Source organism: Amphiura filiformis, chromosome 18, assembly GCF_039555335.1.
Source record: "Amphiura filiformis chromosome 18, Afil_fr2py, whole genome shotgun sequence".
Taxonomy (NCBI): Eukaryota; Metazoa; Echinodermata; class Ophiuroidea; order Amphilepidida; family Amphiuridae; genus Amphiura; species Amphiura filiformis.
In genome coordinates, this window is record NC_092645.1 from 40,035,068 (window position 1) to 40,054,239 (window position 19,172).

Genomic DNA, 19,172 nt, shown 5'->3' on the forward strand with positions numbered 1-19,172 from the left:
GCCACAACTTCGGTGAATAGAACGACGTCTAAATCGTTCAAGACATAATTAACAGCGACGTTACGATTATAAATGAACTCTTCCGTCCGGTGTGGTCGATCCGAACGTATCAATTAATTGAGCTACTGCACATCATCACGTACAGTATGTGATGAACGTAGATTGAACGATTACGGCAAACGTTTCTAAAGAGACGTACGCTTCCAATTAGCATGATCGTTCCGAATGTATCAATTATTGAGCGACTGTACGTTTACAATATGTGGAGAGCGTAGATTGTCGTTACGACTAAAATTGAGCGATCACGTCGAACGTTTCATACGAGCACATTATAAAATAGTCAGTCTCAGTGGGAAATGGTGGCCACTTTATATTTGATATTGATTTCAGCTTGTATGGGTCAGGTGAACATGTTAGCGAACGCCCATTAAAATATAAATAAAGGGGGTAATGGTGTAAGAATTCAATTTCTTACTCTCGATGCAAAGGTAAAACGGAGAAATTGTGTGCATTTTCTTCGTTGTCCGCACATTTTTTTTGTAGGTGCAGAATATTAAATACTAGTTAAATAAGCGATATCGCTCCGTCATAGGAGAATGATTTGAGTAATTAGACGGGCGTACGTTCACGGCGTATGGAAATCGCAACCTCTCTTGATCATACCTCAGTATTCGATTTTCACAGCTTTCAACGAGTTACTTAATTTAGCGCCTATTTAACGCTTGTAATAAATGTGATGCGATCAAGCAAAATCAGTCGGAACTTGGAAATATTAAATTTTCAGTTTCTTATAGGATAGTAAAAACCTTTACAAAGCTGCAATTTGCAGACAATTCCATTGAAATTGAACAACCAGTTCCAAAGATATGAACAACTAATGAGTTGAAATAACAGGAGACAAAAGGAAATATTAAGTTTGTTTGGCTATATCTCAAAATCAATATTTCCGAGTTCCGACTGATTTTGCTTGATCGCATCACAAATGTGTAAAGAAAAAAACCCATGTTATTTCAATTTTATGGTTCCAAAACACTGGCTACCATGCAACTGCTGCATTTTTCAATATCAACAGTATTTTACTGCTTTTGTGCATATTACAGTATCAGATGCTCATACAACTAATTCGAATGGCATCATTTGCACGTGCAAGAAACTGCGTTGGAGCATGATTATTGTTCTCATGATAATTGTTATAAGCAATATTCTGACTGGCATTGGATTGTACGTTAACATGCGGCACCAACGACAATGTCCACAACAAAAAGGTAATTATAATGCAATAAAGGAAACAAATAATCCAACAAAAGAAACTTACGAGTTAATGGGTCAGGTTATACTCTAACGTGTAGCGGGTGATGTTCCGATGCGACCGACGCAGCGGCTACATGTAATGGTATGCAAGCGTCTTTCGTAGCGGCTACAATTTGCCTCCGCGTCTTCCGCTACAGAAAACGGGAAGAAGAACAAAGCACTGAACAACGCTAACCACTTGAGCGGGAAATCAGAAAGCGTCGAAATGGTGAACAAAGCTAATCAAGGCCAAACACGCTGTGGAGAACTAATAACGTGAAATAGCCCGCAAAGATGTTGAACTGTAACTTCATTTCAGAACCAATCTGTGTGATGTGATCAATTAAACATGATGCCAAGAAAAGCCAATAATTTATGTATTCAAGCGTTATTGAGTTCTAATTGTATAATATGTTTCAGAGTACAAGAATCATTTTCTTTTGATCATACCTTAAAATCTGTGTCGAAATTTTATAGTATGACTTTCAAAGCAAATTCGTTTTAGTACCAATAGTTATGATTTGATCAATCAAAAATGATACATTATGTTGCCATGAAAGCCAATTTAAATTTATTCAAGCGCTATTGAATTTTAATTGCTAGCATATCATGTTTCAGAGTACTTGAAATATTTAAACTCTTCTTTTAATCATACTTCACAATATGTGTTTTACCTAATCCATATGACTTATTTCATACATTTTTGCACAGACATCAATGAATGTAATTCGAGTACTACCAACTGTGACGCAAATGCTGCTTGCACTAATACAGTTGGTTCCTTCACATGCTCATGTAATGCCGGTTACAGTGGAGATGGACTTACATGCACAGGTTAGTCTATTTTGTGCCATATCACAATTCTATATATTTCAAGTAAATGTCACCTTTTGGAAATGGTGCAATCCTGTCTAGCATGATTGATTCAAATTTACTTTCAAAGCAAATTCGTTTAAGTACCAATAGTTTTGATTTGATTGCTCAAAAATGATACATTATATTGTTAATGAAAGCTAATTTTAATTAAGGTTTTAATTATCATGTTTCATTGTACATGTTGATAACTGCGACGCAAATGTTAAGGATTGTTCCTTAACATGTGCATGTAATGTCGGTTACAGTGGAGATGGAGTAACATGCACAGGTTAGCTTATTTTGTGCCATATCACCATTCTATTCGCATAATTGTTACTTATACGCCAGTCAAACTACTTTTAGGAAATGGTGCATTTCTGTCGAAATTTTCTAGTATTATTGATTTAATTTGACTTTCAAAGCAAATTCGTTTTAATACCAATAGTAGGGATTTGATAAATCAAAAATGATATATTATCTTGCCAAGGAAAGCCAATTTAAATTCATTCAAGCGTTATTGAGTTTTAATTATCATGTTTAAGAGTACATGAAAATTAATGTTTAAACTTTTTTAGTATACCACAAAACAGGTATTTTACCTAATACATATGACTTATTTCATATATTTATGTACAGATATAAATGAATGTACATTGAGTACTGATAACTGTGACGCAAATGCTGCTTGCACCAATACCGATGGTTCCTTCTCATGTGCATGTACTGCCGGTTACAGTGGAGATGGAATAACATGCACAGGTTAGTCTATTTGTGCCATATCACCATTCTATTTATTCCAAATAAATGTCACCTGTACGCAAGTCAAACTACTTTTTAGAATTGGTGCATTCCTGTCGAAATTTTCTAGTATGATCGATTTAATTTGACTTTAAAAGCAAATTCGTTTTAGTATCAATAGTTGTGATTTGTTCAATCAAAAATGATACATTATGTTGCCAGAGAAAGCCAATTTATTTATTCAAGTGTTGTAATGTTTTAACTATATCATGTTTCAGAGAACATGAAATATTTAAACTTTTCTTTTGATCATACCTCAAAGTATGTGTTTAATTAATACATATGACTTATTTTATACCTTTTTGTATAGATATTAATGAATGTTGTTTGAGTACTGATTACTGTGATGCAAATGCTTCTTGCACCAATACCGATGGTTCCTTCACATGTGTATGTAATGCCGGTTACAGTGGAGATGGAATAACATGCTCAGGTTAGTCTATTTGTCCCATATCACCATTCTATTTATTCCAAATAAATGTCACCTGTACGCAAGTCAAATTACTTTTAGTAATGGTGCATTTCTGTCGAAATTTATAGTTTGATTGATTTAATTTGACTTTTAAAGAAAATCAGTTTTAATACTAATAGTAGTGATTTGATATTAAATTAAAAATGATACATTATCTTGCCAAGGGAAGCCAATTTAAATTCATTCAAGCGTTATTGAGTTTTAAATATCATGTTTCAGAGAACATGAAATATTTTTAGTTTTCTTTATTATACCTCAAAATCTGTGTTTTACCTATCATACATATGACTTATTTTAAATATTTATGTACAGATATTAATGAATGTACTTTGAGTACTGATAACTGTGACGCAACTGCTGCTTGCACCAATACCGTTGGTTCCTTCACATGTGTATGTAATGATGGTTACAATGGAGATGGAATAACATGCGCAGGTTAGTCGATTTTGTACCATATCACCAGTCTATTTATTTCGCCTAATTGTCACCTATACGCGAGTCAAACTACTATTTGGAAATGGTGCATTCTTGTCGAAGTTTTGAAATATTATTGATTTTAAATGACTTTCAAAGCAAGTTCATTTTAGTACCAATAGTTGTAATTTGATATATCAAAATAGATACAGTATGTTGCCAAGGAAAGCCAATTTAAATTCATTCAAGCATTATTGAGTTTTAATTATCATGTTTTAGGGTACGTGAAATATGTTTTTTGGTTATAGCTCAAAATCTGTATTTTACCAAATACATATGACTTATTTCATATGTACAGATATAAATTTCAAAGCAAATTCGTTTAAGTACCAATAGTTGAAATTTGATATATCAAAAATGATACAGTATGTTGCCGGGAAGGCCAATTTAAATTCATTGAAGCGTTATTGAGTTTTAATTATTAAGTTTTAGGGTACAATAAATAACTTAACTTTTTTTTAATTATATATAAAAATCTGTGAATTACCAAATACATATGACTTATTTCATATATTTATGTACAGATATAAATGAATGTACTTCGGGCACTGATAACTGTGACGCAACCGCTGCTTGCACCAATACCGTTGGTTCCTTCACATGTGTATGTAATGCCGGTTACAGTGGAGATGGAATAACATGCACAGGTTTGTCTATTTTTGCCATATCACCATTCTATTTATTTCGCATAATTGTCACCTATACGGCAGACAACCTACTTTTTGGAAATGGTGCATTTCTTTCGAAATTTTCTAGTATGATTGATTTAATTTGACTTTCAAAGCAAATTAATTTAAGTACCAATAGTATTGATTTGGGAAGTCAATTTAAATTCATTCAAGCGTCATGAGTTTTAATTACTATATTTTAGAGTACATGAAATATTTAAACTTTTTTTTGTTCCTCAAAATCGGTGTTTTACCCAATACATAATATAACTTATTTCATATATTTATGTTCAGATATTAATGAATGTACTTCGAGTACTGATAACTGTGACGCAACTGCTGCGTGCACCAATACGGTTGGTTCCTTCACATGTGCATGTAATGCCGGTTACAGTGGGGATGGAATAACATGCACAGGTTAGTCTATCACCATTCTATTTTATTCCAAAAAGATGTCACCTATACGCGAGTCAAACTACTTTATGATGCATTCCTGTCGACATATTCTAGTATGATTGATTTAATTTGACTTTCAAAGCAAATTTGTTTTAGTAGGCCTATCATTAGTTGTGATTTGATCAATCAAACATGATACATTATGTTGCCAGGGAAAGCCAATTTAAATTTATTCAAGTGTTATTATGTTTTAGTTATATCATGTTTCAGAGAACATGAAATACTTAAACTCTTCTTTTGATCATACCTCAAAGTATGTGTTTAATTAATACATATGACTTAATTTATACCGTACCTTTTTATACAGATATTAATGAATGTAGTTCGAGTCCCGATAACTGTGACGCAAATGCTGCTTGCGACAATACGGTTGGTTCCTTTACATGTGGATGTAATGCCGGTTACAATGGAGATGGAATAACATGCACAGGTTAGTATATTTTGTGCCATATCACCATTCTTTAATTATATTGCAAGTAAATGTCACCCATACGCGAGTCAAACTACTATTTGGAAATGGTGCATTTCTGTGGAAATTTTGTAGTATGATTGATTTTAAATGACTTTCAAAGCAAATTCGTTTTAGTACCAATAGTTGTAATTTGATATATCAAAAATGATACCTTATGTTGTCAAGGAAAGCCAATTTAAATTCATTCAAAGCATCATTGAGTTATCATATTTCAGAGTATACGAATATTTTAACTTTTTTATTATACCTCAAAATCTGTGTTGTACCAAATACATATGACTTATTTCATATATTTATGTACAGATATTAATGAATGTACTTCGAGTACAGATAACTGTGACGCAACTGCTGCTTGCACCAATACGGTTGGGTCCTTCACATGTGCATGTAATGCTGGTTACAATGGAGATGGAATAACATGCACAGGTTAGTCTATTTTGTGCCATATAACCATTCGATTTATGGCAAATTTCACCTATCTGCAAGTCAAACTACTCTTTGGAAATGATTGTAGTATGAATGATTTAAGATGACTTTCAAAGCAAATTCGTTTTAGTACCAATAGTTGAAATTTGATATATCAAAAATTATACAGTATGTTGCCAAGGAAAGCCAGTTTAAATTCAATCAAGTGTTATTGAGTTTTAATTATTATGTTTTAGGGTACATGAAATAACTTCACTTTTTTTTAATTATATCTCAAAATCTGTGTTTTACCAAATACATATGACTTATTTCATATGTTTATGTACAGATATAAATGAATGTATTTCGAGTCCTGATAACTGCGACGCAAATGCTGCTTGCACTAATACGGTTGGTTCCTTCACATGTGTATGTAATGCCGGTTACAGTGGAGATGGAGTAACATGCACAGGTTAGTCTATTTTGTGCCATATCACCATTATTGCAAGTAAATGTCACCCATACGCGAGTCAAACTACTATTTGGAAATGGTGCATTTCTGTGGAAATTTTGTAGTATGATTGATTTTAAATGATTTTCAAAGCAAATTCGTTTTAGTACCAATAGTTGTAATTTGATATGTCAAAAATGATACCGTTTGTTGTCAAGGAAAGCCAATTTAAATTCATTCGAGCGTTATTGAGCTATAATTATCATGTTTCAGAGTATACGAATATTTTAACTTTTTTTATACCTCAAAATCTGTGTTTTACCAAATACATATGACTTATAAATTTTATTTACAGATATTAATGAATGAAATTCGAGTACAGATAACTGTGACGCAACTACTGCTTGCACCAATACCGTTGGTTCCTTCTCATGTGTATGTAATGCCGGTTACAGTGGAGATGGAGTACTGATTTTTATTAAGTTTTCAGAGTACATACAATATTTTAACTTTTCTTTTGATCATACCTCAAAATCTTCGTTTTACCTAATACATATGACTTATTTGATACATATTTGTACAGATATTAATGAATGTACTTCGAGTACTGACAACTGCGACGCAAATGCTGCCTGCACAAATACCGTTGGTTCCTTTACATGTGCATGTAATGCCGGCTACAGTGGAGATGGAGCAACATGCACAGGTTAGTCTATGTTTTCAGATATTGTCATTTATATTGATTTCGAATAGTCACCTATACGCGAGTCAAACTACTTTTTGGAAATGGTACATTCCTATTGAAAGTTTCTACTTTGATAGTTTTCAAAACAAACGACGTGATCAATCAAAAACGATACATTATGTTATCATAGCCAATTTATCAAGCGTAATTATTGAGTTTATATTGTGTCATGTTTCAGAGTACATGAAATATTTTAAGTTTTCCTTTTTTAGTTTCTACAGTAAAATCCATGATTTTTCATTTCCCTCTTGTAATATTATTACAAGCTACTTTTTACTTGTTGGTTATGTTGAAATAGTTATTTCCTTTTATATTTAGAAGAAAATTCGAGGAAAATCACATGTTCGTAGAATTTTTAGCCGAAGATCAATTTGTACATTATGGTTTCCAAAGAAAGCCAATTTAAATTTATGCAGATATTTTCTATTTTGATTTATTTAAGTTGACATTCAAAGCAAATTCGTTTTAGTACCAATAGTTGTGGTTTGATTAATCAAAAATGATACAGAGTACATGAATTATCTTAACTTTCCTTTTGATGAATACCTTCAAAATCTATGTTTTACCTAATGCATATGAGTTATTTCATACAATGTTTTTATAGATATAAATGAATGTACTTCGAGTACCGACAACTGTGACACAAATACTACTTGCACCAATACCGTTGGTTCCTTCATATGTGCATGTAATTCCAGTTACAGTGCATATGGAGTAACATGCACAGGTTATCTACTTTGTATCATATCACCATTCTATTTATTTCAAATAATTGTCACCTATACGCTAGTCAGCCTACCTTTTGGAAATTATGCATTTGAATATCCAAATGAGAACATGTTTTTATTCATTAATCAATTTATATTTATTTATTTCTTCTTTAACCCGAGACAAGCAATCGGTGATTCGGTGGGGCCAGGATTTGTTTCAATATCAATAATATTTTAGTTCAATAATATTTAAATGATAAGTTGCATAGTGGATGCACTGATGGGTAATACAGTACACATCGTCAACACCGGGTCAATAATAACTTAACTTAACTTAACTTAACTAACATAATTTATAATGCGCCTTTTCCTGTGGCTACAAAGCGCAACAAGCATATTAAAAAGAACAGCAAACATGATCAAATACAGAAAACAACATTATGGAAAAAGATATGTCTTGAGCATAGTTTTGAATGATTCAAGAGTAGCAGCATTTCTGATATGAACCGGTAAGGTGTTCCACAAACGTGGAGCTGCCACTGAAAAAGCTCTATCCCCAGCACCCTTCTTAGAACGAGGCACAAGGAAGGAAATACTATCTGCCGAGCGGGTCTTCATTGCGCTCTGGGATGATCTTTTCACAGTGAGGCAGTTAGTTAAGTACTGGGGAGAGAGCTCATTCAGAGATTTAAACACATAAAGCAGCGTCTTGTATACAATCCTCTCACTGACAGGGAGCCAATGAAGTTGGTTCAAGAGAGGGGTAACATGCTCAAATTTTGGTTTGAGACATATTAAACGTGCACACTTATTTTGCAACTTCTGCAAACGATTTAGATCTTTCTTTGATATACCATTAAGTAACACATTAAACAATAAACCAATAGAAATACGCCCTGCAGCGAATCACGTGGAAATGCAAACGCACCATCAAGCGCTAGTCAATCTAGCTCAAACTATAAGGCGTTCGAATATAGTGCAAGAAAGTTGCGGGTTCGAACCCTGGCGGTGGCTAGTATGCTCTCGTGGAAAAATTGAGTTAGCTTGAAATTCCCCTGGACAAGGAACCTACTGCTAATTGTCTCATTGTAACTCGTACAAAACTCGGGAAGCTGATCCAGGTTGTGATGGTCATTTATGGAAAGTCCCAGTGTTGATTTTGTTTATGGAATGACATGGGCCGTAGTGGTCAGCGACAACCTGTAAAGTGTGCTGAGGCTTGTGGATTAACGTCACGTCTAGGTATTGTACCTGTGTGTAGCGCACTATAAATCGCGGCGCTTTTTTGTTTATAACATCAAGCGCCCGTTTACAAATGTATTGTTATAAATGCCTTTCACTTGGCACAACAGGTAATATTGGTGTAAACGGTGCGTTGTATTATAGCTTATGCTTTGGCTGTATGATATTATAGCAGTTGAAGTTGTTGTGGGTCCTGAAGGTACTTCCATATACCAGCATGGGCCATGTACTTGTCAATAGACCATTTTTAGATTAGCCTCTATACCCATTTATTGTATCCTATCACCCAATGAACTCCCTATTTATTTCCTGCTACCCAATAAATCATTCATATTTCGTCTTTAAATCAGCTATACCTAATGACGCCCAGTTTCATGTAGCTCCTATAATGTCTACTTCAACTTCGAATTTACAATTAACATAATTTCAACTTTACCAAGTGACAATTGCAGTCTGCTACCCAATGATTCCACATTTCGCCTCCTTATTACCCCACCCTCATTTTTGCAATCCATTGTTTTATTTGAAACTTTAAAAACTAATTTGATTTCTCTATTATGAAATGTTCATGCATTTTCAATTAACTTGGCCAATTGGGGGCAAGACCTGTAGAGAAGTTTGATACATAGCCTTTGTTTCAATATAGGGCACCTAAATTCGTGTTATTTGATAGTTTCCATTGTACCATGGTTCTAGTTTATCGTTTTCGCGTGTTTTTTGTGTGCCTATTTATTTCCCTAGGTGCCAAATTCCGTCCCTTTGTCCGGAAAGAGGAAAAGTAGAAAATAGCTTCCGGTAGCTAGATAGGTGGAGTCATGTCGAAGTGCGTTAGAGCTATCATTAGACCGCTGCCCTCAGTCTTCAACCGTCTGGATTGACGACTGAGAAAACTACGTGGAACAGGATTCCTGTGGCATAGAGCATGCGCAGTTGTGTCCAAATTGAGCTTTTGACCGAGTTTGTTGTTTTTAGAAGTTCAGAGCGCGATCTTGTCACAGCGGCGCGGTACTGCGACGCGGTACATGGGTCGCATTGAATAGTTTTCAGAAGTCGGTCATGATATGGCCTGTAAGATAATCAGTCGTCACTACGAAGCATACACAGTACATGCGAAGTGTATACGGCTGATTGGAATTAGTCTAGAGCTATCATCCTGTAAGAATTATTGAACACTAATATCAAACCTGAATATTTCCATGTCAAATTTACATTGCAAATGAATTATAATTTGAATATAATGGAATTACATAGTATTGTATTTAACTCGAGGTCTATTAGAATATTCATCCAAGCTTATTTATTCTTGTAAAAATGTTTCTGTTTCATTATTCCAGTTTGCATCGATTATCTGGGATTAGAAAATGGTGAAATACCAGATGAAAATATTCAGGCATCATCAGAGCATAGCTCTAGCCACGCAGCCACAAGGGGAAGGCTGAATAATCGTGGTTCATGGCATGCGGATTACTCCCAGACAGGACCAGTTTGGATACAAGCTGATATAGGTAATCATATTGCTCTGTGTAGAAATGGTAACATTTTATAACCAAATATTTGAAGCTTCATTTGCATAGACTCCCGCTAAATAAATGAATAACCAAAATGAGAGCATACATAAATGGTTCAAATTATCAGGGCTACTAATAATGAAACAACTGTCTCAAACGTGAAACGTCACGTTTGCACCCAATGTACTACTGTGTACTCTCAGACATGCATGTGGTAAAAATGCCATAACTTCTTAATTAATTATTCATGCAAGATATATGAGAGTACACAGTTTTTTAAAGGCAAGACGTCAATGATTCTAAAAATAAATATACATTTTAGTAAAAACAACAATTTTGGCAACTCTTTTTTGGTACATCATAACAAAAAAATACTTTCCAATTTATTTTTTGAGATTGACCTTATGATGCACAAAATGAACTTTTAATGCATATACGTCAATATGCACAAACTGATGCATAAAATCGAAAATAGACCAAAAAGGAAGAAAGAAAAAAATGTAAATAAATGAGACATCTGTTTCTAGAGCCGATTTTGCTTTTTACAATAAGGATAATTGCTTACCTGTAGATGCTGTATATTTTATTGAGTTGTCATGTACCTAAATCGTCATTGTACGGAGAAAATTAACATTGAAATAATGGTCACATTTCGCACTTTGCACTTTGATCGAAGCTCACAGGATAATACAGGATAATACTCTCGTTTTTTTCTCCCTCACATTGCATAAACCCTGGGTATAGTAAGTATACAGCCCCTTGAGAAGTTTGACCGCAATTCATTCAATCCAATCCATAATTTGTGAGATTCTTGTGAGATCAGTGCTTCAATAGGTTGCGCCGCCATGCAGATAAGCGTCGCGTATGCATAGCGTTTCTGCGCGTTAACAAGTCTCGCAACTTGTTGTTATGCGTGTGTGCCCCGCTGTTTCAACAAATTTTCCTTTTAATTGAGAACACGAGTGAATTAGTGAAATGAAGCCATCAAAAATACAGTTGGGGTTTACAAATCTGGATTTTTTTAATTGATAAAAACAAACATTTCAAAGTACATATACATATCGAAAAAAAACCCCGCAATTCCTCGAAAGAAACAACGTCTAGAGTGCACAGCCGCGTTAACCAAACCAACCTCAAAATACATCATTCATGGTGTTCACCATGTGTTTCCAAAATAAAATACAAATTTGCCACAGGAGTCTCTCTAAGGTTACACATAGTCTCAAAAATGCTCAGAGGTACAGCTCTTATCATAGGAATAAGGGTATTATTGTTTGACATAGCTGTGATCTTGAGCTGCAAGCGAAAAGGAAAAAGAAAGGTCAATAACTTAAAGGGTATATATATTGCTCGGACAACATCATATAGGGTACACAACTTATAAGTTCCCCCTAATGCTTTTTGAAACAAATCGAAAACTATTTAACGAAATGTAAAACTGTAAAAAGTTTTGAGTAACCTTATTTGTTTTACTAATCTGGACTAATTTGTAGTGTCACACATCATTGCGTTCGGTCACAATGGTTCTTTATGTAAAAAAAGAGGCAGTTTGAAAAGTTGCACCTTAGTCCATAGGAGTCAATATTCAAACAATACAGTATGTCAGGTCTGTTCATGTTTTTGTAATGGAAATAAAACTGAAAGTCTAGATGTTCAGTAGGGAATGTGTCCTCCTACACTGTTAACAAGTACATTCAAACGTCGGCGCATGCTGTTTATTAAAGTCTGGATCCGTTGCTGGTTTCAGCCAAATTCACTATTGACATGTCCTGACGAACAGACGTGACACGTCCACGAGGTGCTGTCGGGGCTGTCGGCTGATTTTTCACTTCTCCTGTCACCTGAAATTTTGTTATCGCATTGGGCGCAACTCCCATACGACGAGCAATTTCTTTCACTGGTACATTTTCATCCAGCAAACCTATTGGTCGACCGCGAAGGAAATCGGGCAAACGTGTCATTTTTAAAATTACTTTTCACATGTGATGATCTACTGGCGATGTATGGTCTATTCTCACCACAGTACATATCCCGCCCAACTCAGCCATTTATCGTTAAAGAGAAAAGAATTAAACACCTGCTTTGCTTTTAAAAAAGAAGAAAAACAAAGATTAAGTTTTCTTTAACAAACACATGATTATTCCTGGCCTACTGTCTTGTTTTAGAGTTGCCTCCTATGGACTCAGATGCAACTTTTAACACTGTTAAAAACGGTCTCTTTTGTTTACATAATGACCCATTCTGACCAAACGCAATGACGTGTGACGCTATAATTTGGACCAAATGTGTAAAACAAATATTGCTATTCATACCATTTTCCACATTTGCATTTCGTTAAATATTTTTTCGAGTTATTTAAAAAAGTATTTAGGGGGAACTTATAAGTTGTGGACCCTATATCATTGGCAAGCTAATATTATGAGGACAATGAAAATGACTCCTTTTTTGAGAAAATAAGTCGTTTAAAATTGATATTCCACAAAAAACAACTGTAAGCGGTGAGTTCCTTCGAACGAGACATATTTGACATAGAAATTACAGTAATGTCATGAAATGAATATTGCCAGCTTTGAGAGAATGGACTGTCAACACTCTAAATGCACAGAACGTATGCTGTTTTGGTTATCAGAAAAAAACTCTGAATCAAGTATTACAATTTTAATGGTTTTTACACATATGGATCAAATCAGGCCGCTTCTTTATTATATATTAGTAAATTGTGATATTACAATTCATATGTATATCAAATTGATGAGAAATATTTGGATTAAAAAATAAAAAAAATATTTCAGATCAATGTTACCGTACGAGCTTAGAATTTGAGCGTGACATATCAATATTGTATTTATTATGCAAATAAACAATTTCAGTGACCCGGGAGCTAGCCTTTTGTTGTCCATTCCCAATTTCTCGTGATGAAGGTCGCGCATTATATACATGAATGAACATCAAAAGAGCTCTCTGAGGGCTCATGTGTTATGTACTGCTCGTGCACATATAGTGTCCTACACAGCCAATTTGGTTACGCGTAACCAAACCGGCTCGGAGGAGACTACTCTTCATGTAATGTACGTCATCAATCTGCTGCATTGGAAATCAATATCGCCTCGAACGCTGAAAAGGGCCGTACGAGCCAGCATTTTACCAACAAGTTTTGTCTTTTTTCAGGAGAAATACAAATAAACAAAATTACAACGAGTGTCAACTTGTAATATAATATTTTCTCTATTCGAATGGAGTTAAACTTGTTTTTGCAATAGATATGCCCTTTAACGATACTTTCTCAATTATTTCTTGTATCAATAGGTAGCCAGACCTATGTATCTGGTGTTATAACACAGTTGGATGGAGGAGAGTCTAGAGGCGCTGACTGGATGACATCGTTCAAAGTGTCAACATTCTTGGCTACAGGTGCTGACGAAGTATTTGTTGAAGATCAAAATGGAAACGCAATTGTAAGTACTGACTAGCTTTAGTTAGTAAACATTGTCTAGTATTATGCACGTGGACATGCAGCCCATCCAATTGTTATGATGTACTTTTTCTTGCTCACTGAAATTACATTCTCTCTCCTACAGATATTTCCGGGCAACGTTGACTCCACCACCGAGGTGACCACAACTTTTCCTGAACCAGTATATGCCAGTATTGTGCGCATCAATTGTCTGACCATATTTAGACACTTTTGCGCACTGAGATTTGAAATATTAGGGTGTAAAAAAGACTAGATAATTATGTAACTCAACGCGACAGAATGAAGCGGATGTCGGCAAATGTAAATAAAAATGCGATAGACGACAACATTATATTCGTGGCGGGTGTGATATCATGGAACTATTGCATCTGTACATATCTTTCATAACTTATATTTTTATTTTGTAAAAATTGACCGAAAATTGTGCTTTAGTTAATCTTGAAGTGTATTACTTCCAAACATATTCCAGTATCAACAAAATGCATAATTGTACCTCTTTCTGTTGAGAGTTAGGTGTATTGCCTTACAGCGGCCTTTGTTCGTGTTAATTTTAATTATTTAGTCTGCTAAGGACCCGGTGCTCAATTTCGCCGATTACCCCATCGGCGTGCTCGGAACCCAAGCCGCAGATCCAATATGCTGAGAAATAAATACTGCCCGATAAAAATCCATGTTCAGTCACCCGTTCATCGGCTTCATCGGACCAACTCCTGCATTTCTCGCAACGGGCTTATAACACTTGACAGCAATACCCTGAATGAATGACGGGAATGTTTACGTGATAACATTAACCCGATCTCTGCTACCAATCCCATATTGTACACATATCAAAATTTAGTGCATACTTTACTCGTATTGTAGGTTGATCAAAATGTCTGTAGTTCGAAAAAAAAATGCAATTTGTTCAACAAAACTAATCATTAGCCGGCACAGATTGTTTCCTTTCATTTTAGACTGTATAAATATGAGAATAATACAATATAGTTGTTAAATTGATCAATTTATTTTTATTTCATATTTATCCATAGCAGCCCGATCATATACCCAACATAATATTCAAAAAGCATACAGATATAATAAGTATACAAAAGCAAATAAAGCATAAACATAATATAAGCACAATTAAATAGAGATGAAGTAATTTAACGATTAAAATGTTAAGAACAAACCATTAGAAAAGAAGCAACAATGTTGGAAACTCAAAATTTAATTAATGTCACAAAATTATGAGCAAATATATTATGCCTAGCACAAATACACATCTATGTCAAAAGCAAACTTTCACATCTCACATCCGCAAGTACAAAACATAACACCCCAACAAACTATAATACTCAAAAATCGGGCAGTAAGAAAAACATCGCCTGATGAAAGAAATTACTCCTATAAGAGGAATGATAATACTTGTAATATAAATAATTTGAAGCAAAAACTTTCCAATGTGATTTGGCATGCTGAACTGGATAATGAAGATGTAAATGATAGTTACAATAAGTTTGTACATATTTTCAATAATTTATGATGAATGTGTGACAAAATGCAAGAGTAATAATAAAAAAGAACCAAAATTTCCATGGATAAGTAGAGGTCTCCTCAAAAGTATAAATACTAAGAATAATATGTTATAAGAGGTACATGTATATACAAAAGCCATGTGATGAAACGCTTGAGTCATTCAAAACATATAAAAATTGGTTAAACACGTTAATACGAAAATAAAAAAAGAGAGTATTATACAGCGTGATACTGGTAATCTAACGGTGTTTTTATTAGTGATAATCATCATGATCATATCAGAAATTGATATCAAATGAGAGATCATATTTTTCTCAATAACATTGAAATTAGGAGTTCCAAATCGGTGTATTTCCGAAGATATCATCAAAAAATCAAATTAGTCTCAAACATGGTATACCACAGTTAAGACTAATTCGACAGTTTTTTGATGATTTCTTCGGAGATATACCGATTTGGAACGCCTAATTGCAATATGTAAATGAGACAAATATGAGCTTTTACCTGATACCAAAATCTGAATTTTGATTGGGTAAAGTGGGGGATGAGGCTGTCAATCAGGTTATCCACCATTTATGTTGGCTGTACAGTTTATTAGTGTGATAGGTGTTGGTAATATTCAAGTTCAGAATTGAACATTATATCGAGGGCTTAGAGCAAGAACTAGCTATGTCCATTTGTTTTCTCAATTGAATACCTGAGTTGAAGAAAGGCCCAACTCCAATTTTTTACAAAAATGAGTTAGACCCAGCATTTTATTGCCAGCAGACTGTTCTTCCTTCTGTGTGAAAGATGAGCCAAAATTTACTCTCTAAATAGTCTTCCACGTACACTTAATCATGGTTTTCATAAAAGAAAGGCCCAACTCCATGGACTTGGGCCCTTCTTCCACTAATATTGGATTAAAGAGGAATTTTGTACATCCATGAAATCTGCTTTTCACTACAATAAACTTTCTTGCTAACATATTTACATGCTTCTACTTGTGCAAATAATGGATAATTACCTAATTTCTGTAGCTATTTATAACACGTCTGCTTACGGAACTGGCACTTGCAGTATATTAGTGGAAGAAGGGCCCAACTCCAGCTCGTATTAAGACCTGTACCGTTGCCATGGAAACATCATAATAAATTTCGAATGTATGTAATACTGTATGTTCATGTATTAAATGTCCCTGAATATGAAAACATTCTGTCTATAAAACTTGTCCAAATATTAAGTGTTTTCTTAATATCTCAAAAACAGTTTTGATGGAGTTTAGCCCTTCTTCCACTCAGGTATTCAATTACATGTTACTCATTTCGGTAACAAATGGACGATTAATTCTAGCCTCCATAAGAAAATGTTGATCGAGTCCCTGAATGAGCAATAAGATTGCAAAAGATACGAGTATGTTACAGGTTACAGCAGGTTGTGATGGTCTAGTGGTTGACGCCGTGGTTTGAAGTGCGAGAGGTTGAAGGTTCGAATCCTACAGCATTTCGATTTTTTTTCTCTCTTGTTCTGTTAGGCCTATGGTGTATCATCACAGAAAAGCATACGACCGGCGTTGGCTCATAGTTGCATAACCATTTTGGTGATCGTGACATGCATTTTTTCTAATTTTTTAGGCTACTTCGCGCACAATAAACATTCATTTTCTCCACAATAATTGGACTTTTACACGTTACTGTTTGCCTTATATTCATGTTTCATATCTTATCAATGGGCTCAATATGGAAATGAAGGGAGAAACGACTCGTGTATTCCATTTTTTTGATGTTTTCTGAAAAACTGTATTTGCCACCTGATTTTCAACATTACGTTACGTAACAGCAGAGGTCACGCCGGTAAAAATTACCGGAAGTGAGCTAAGTTGCTGTCGTACTGTATTTGAAGTGGTTTCCATTGATAGTCTATTGATCATAACCAACGCGCGAGCAAAATGACAATAGAACTGTATATTTGAATTGACAATGCCTCATTTCAAATGTTTAGTTTTAGTTTTGGTTTTGGTCACGTGGTTTCCTATTGTCCTGCCTAACCACTTGAATCATAAGATATCGAACTCATTGTTTCTACCTTTTGTTTAAAACCGAACATTTGTGTCAGTCAGTTTTGGTTTTGGTTTCAGTTTCTTATAAGTGGTGTGAATCGTAAAATTATTTGATTTGAAGTTACCTACTCTAAGTATACTAGAGTAGGTATACTAGACAAGCCAATGATTTCCACGTTAAAATGTCGAATACCAAATTGGCTGATAATATAATTAGTATTCAAGGAGCCCTTTATTGGAACTCACTTCCCCAGTCTATCAAATCTTGTAGTTCAGTACCATCTTTCAAATCCAACTCTAAAAAAATCCTCATCAGCACATATGTACAACACTGATTAGCCTACACCTGCAGTTGTTGTTTTTTGGTGTTTTTTTTCCTCTTCTCATTTGTCAGGATCAATTTTTATAAAATTAATTCAGTATATATTTTCCACATCAAATCGGACCCGTTTGTCTGTCTGTTTGTATTGTTCCAGTCTTTAGTTATTATTATTATTGTTATTTTGTTATATTAAAAATATGCTATTTGATAAATTTTGTCAGCTCGCTTGGCCTTGTATGCAGACTATCACTTTTGCATTTAATTGTTTTTTGCTCTGCAGAACTATACACCATTTACCATGTTAATTTATCATTGCATTAAATATCTTGGTGTAGATTTAATTCACAAAATATTACATTAAATAGTTACCTGCTATGTAAGTTATAACTTAGCTTATTATTTAGACTCGTTGCAAGTGCACGTGCAATCATGTGCTTATGCTTTCACCCGGGCTAAATACACTTTTGTTATTATTGTACCGTAATACTTATGCCATGCCTGAACTGTTTTATATTATATTGGGATTTTACAACCCCTTTACACCTACTGTGTAGGTTTGGTTGTTATTTTCACCATCATTACTCATTGATTTATAATTGAAAGCTTAGCTCTTGTGATAATAAGTTTAATATACCTAACCCACAAGGCATATGTCTTGCTATTGTATTTATTATTATTCTAAAATTTTGTTTATCATAATTATCTAATACACTAACTTTTGTAAAGGGTGCCACAACAACACGCTCTGCGTTCAGTGGCATCCTCATCATTTTCACCATATTATACGATGTTTGTAAAAGCTTTTTATATTGTAATTATTAAATGGATGGAATTTGATGAAATAAAACTGAACTGAACTGAACTGAACTATACAAAAGAAATGTTTAAATTTCGCAGTGCAATATTCACGAGGAGAGAAATCGAGCATGGTAATCTACATTGAAAGAAGTGGTTTACAAAACCGAATAAGCCTAGGCTAATTCACCTGTGAAAAAATATAGACCATCGAAATATTTGCATTCGACATTACAAAAGGGGCCACTATTGTAATAGTATAGAGGTACTATAAACAAAATCGATTCATGTCCTTAATCCCATGTACCAGAATCGACGGAAGGCCATTATATGACCTCTAATAACCTAATGACTTTTACTGAAGCAATTTTTACTGCAAAAGTAGAAGATAGAGGGGAGAAGAGATTGAGTGGTGTGTGTGTGTGTGTGTGTGTGGGGGGGGGGGGGGGTTGGCGGGCAAGGGGGATATGGGCCGGGAGAG

The 19,172-nt window shown here is 34.5% G+C and overlaps 1 protein-coding gene and 1 long non-coding RNA gene across 2 annotated transcripts; both read left to right on the top strand.

Annotated features, from left to right (window-relative positions):
- Window positions 1–2,779: 2,779 nt before the first annotated feature.
- On the top strand, window positions 2,780–3,811 carry LOC140139469 (uncharacterized). The gene is made up of 3 exons (XR_011857134.1): window positions 2,780–2,904; window positions 3,254–3,376; window positions 3,728–3,811. It is a non-coding gene; the product is annotated as an uncharacterized lncRNA (long non-coding RNA).
- A 1,198-nt stretch (window positions 3,812–5,009) lies between these two features.
- Window positions 5,010–15,341, top strand: LOC140139610 (uncharacterized). The gene is made up of 9 exons (XM_072161314.1): window positions 5,010–5,022; window positions 5,321–5,443; window positions 5,789–5,911; window positions 6,240–6,362; window positions 6,925–7,047; window positions 7,691–7,813; window positions 10,373–10,543; window positions 13,853–14,001; window positions 14,125–15,341. The coding sequence occupies exons 1-9, from the start codon at window positions 5,010–5,012 to the stop codon at window positions 14,272–14,274; spliced, it is 1,098 nt and encodes a 365-aa protein (XP_072017415.1). The 3' UTR covers window positions 14,275–15,341.
- Window positions 15,342–19,172: the final 3,831 nt, after the last annotated feature.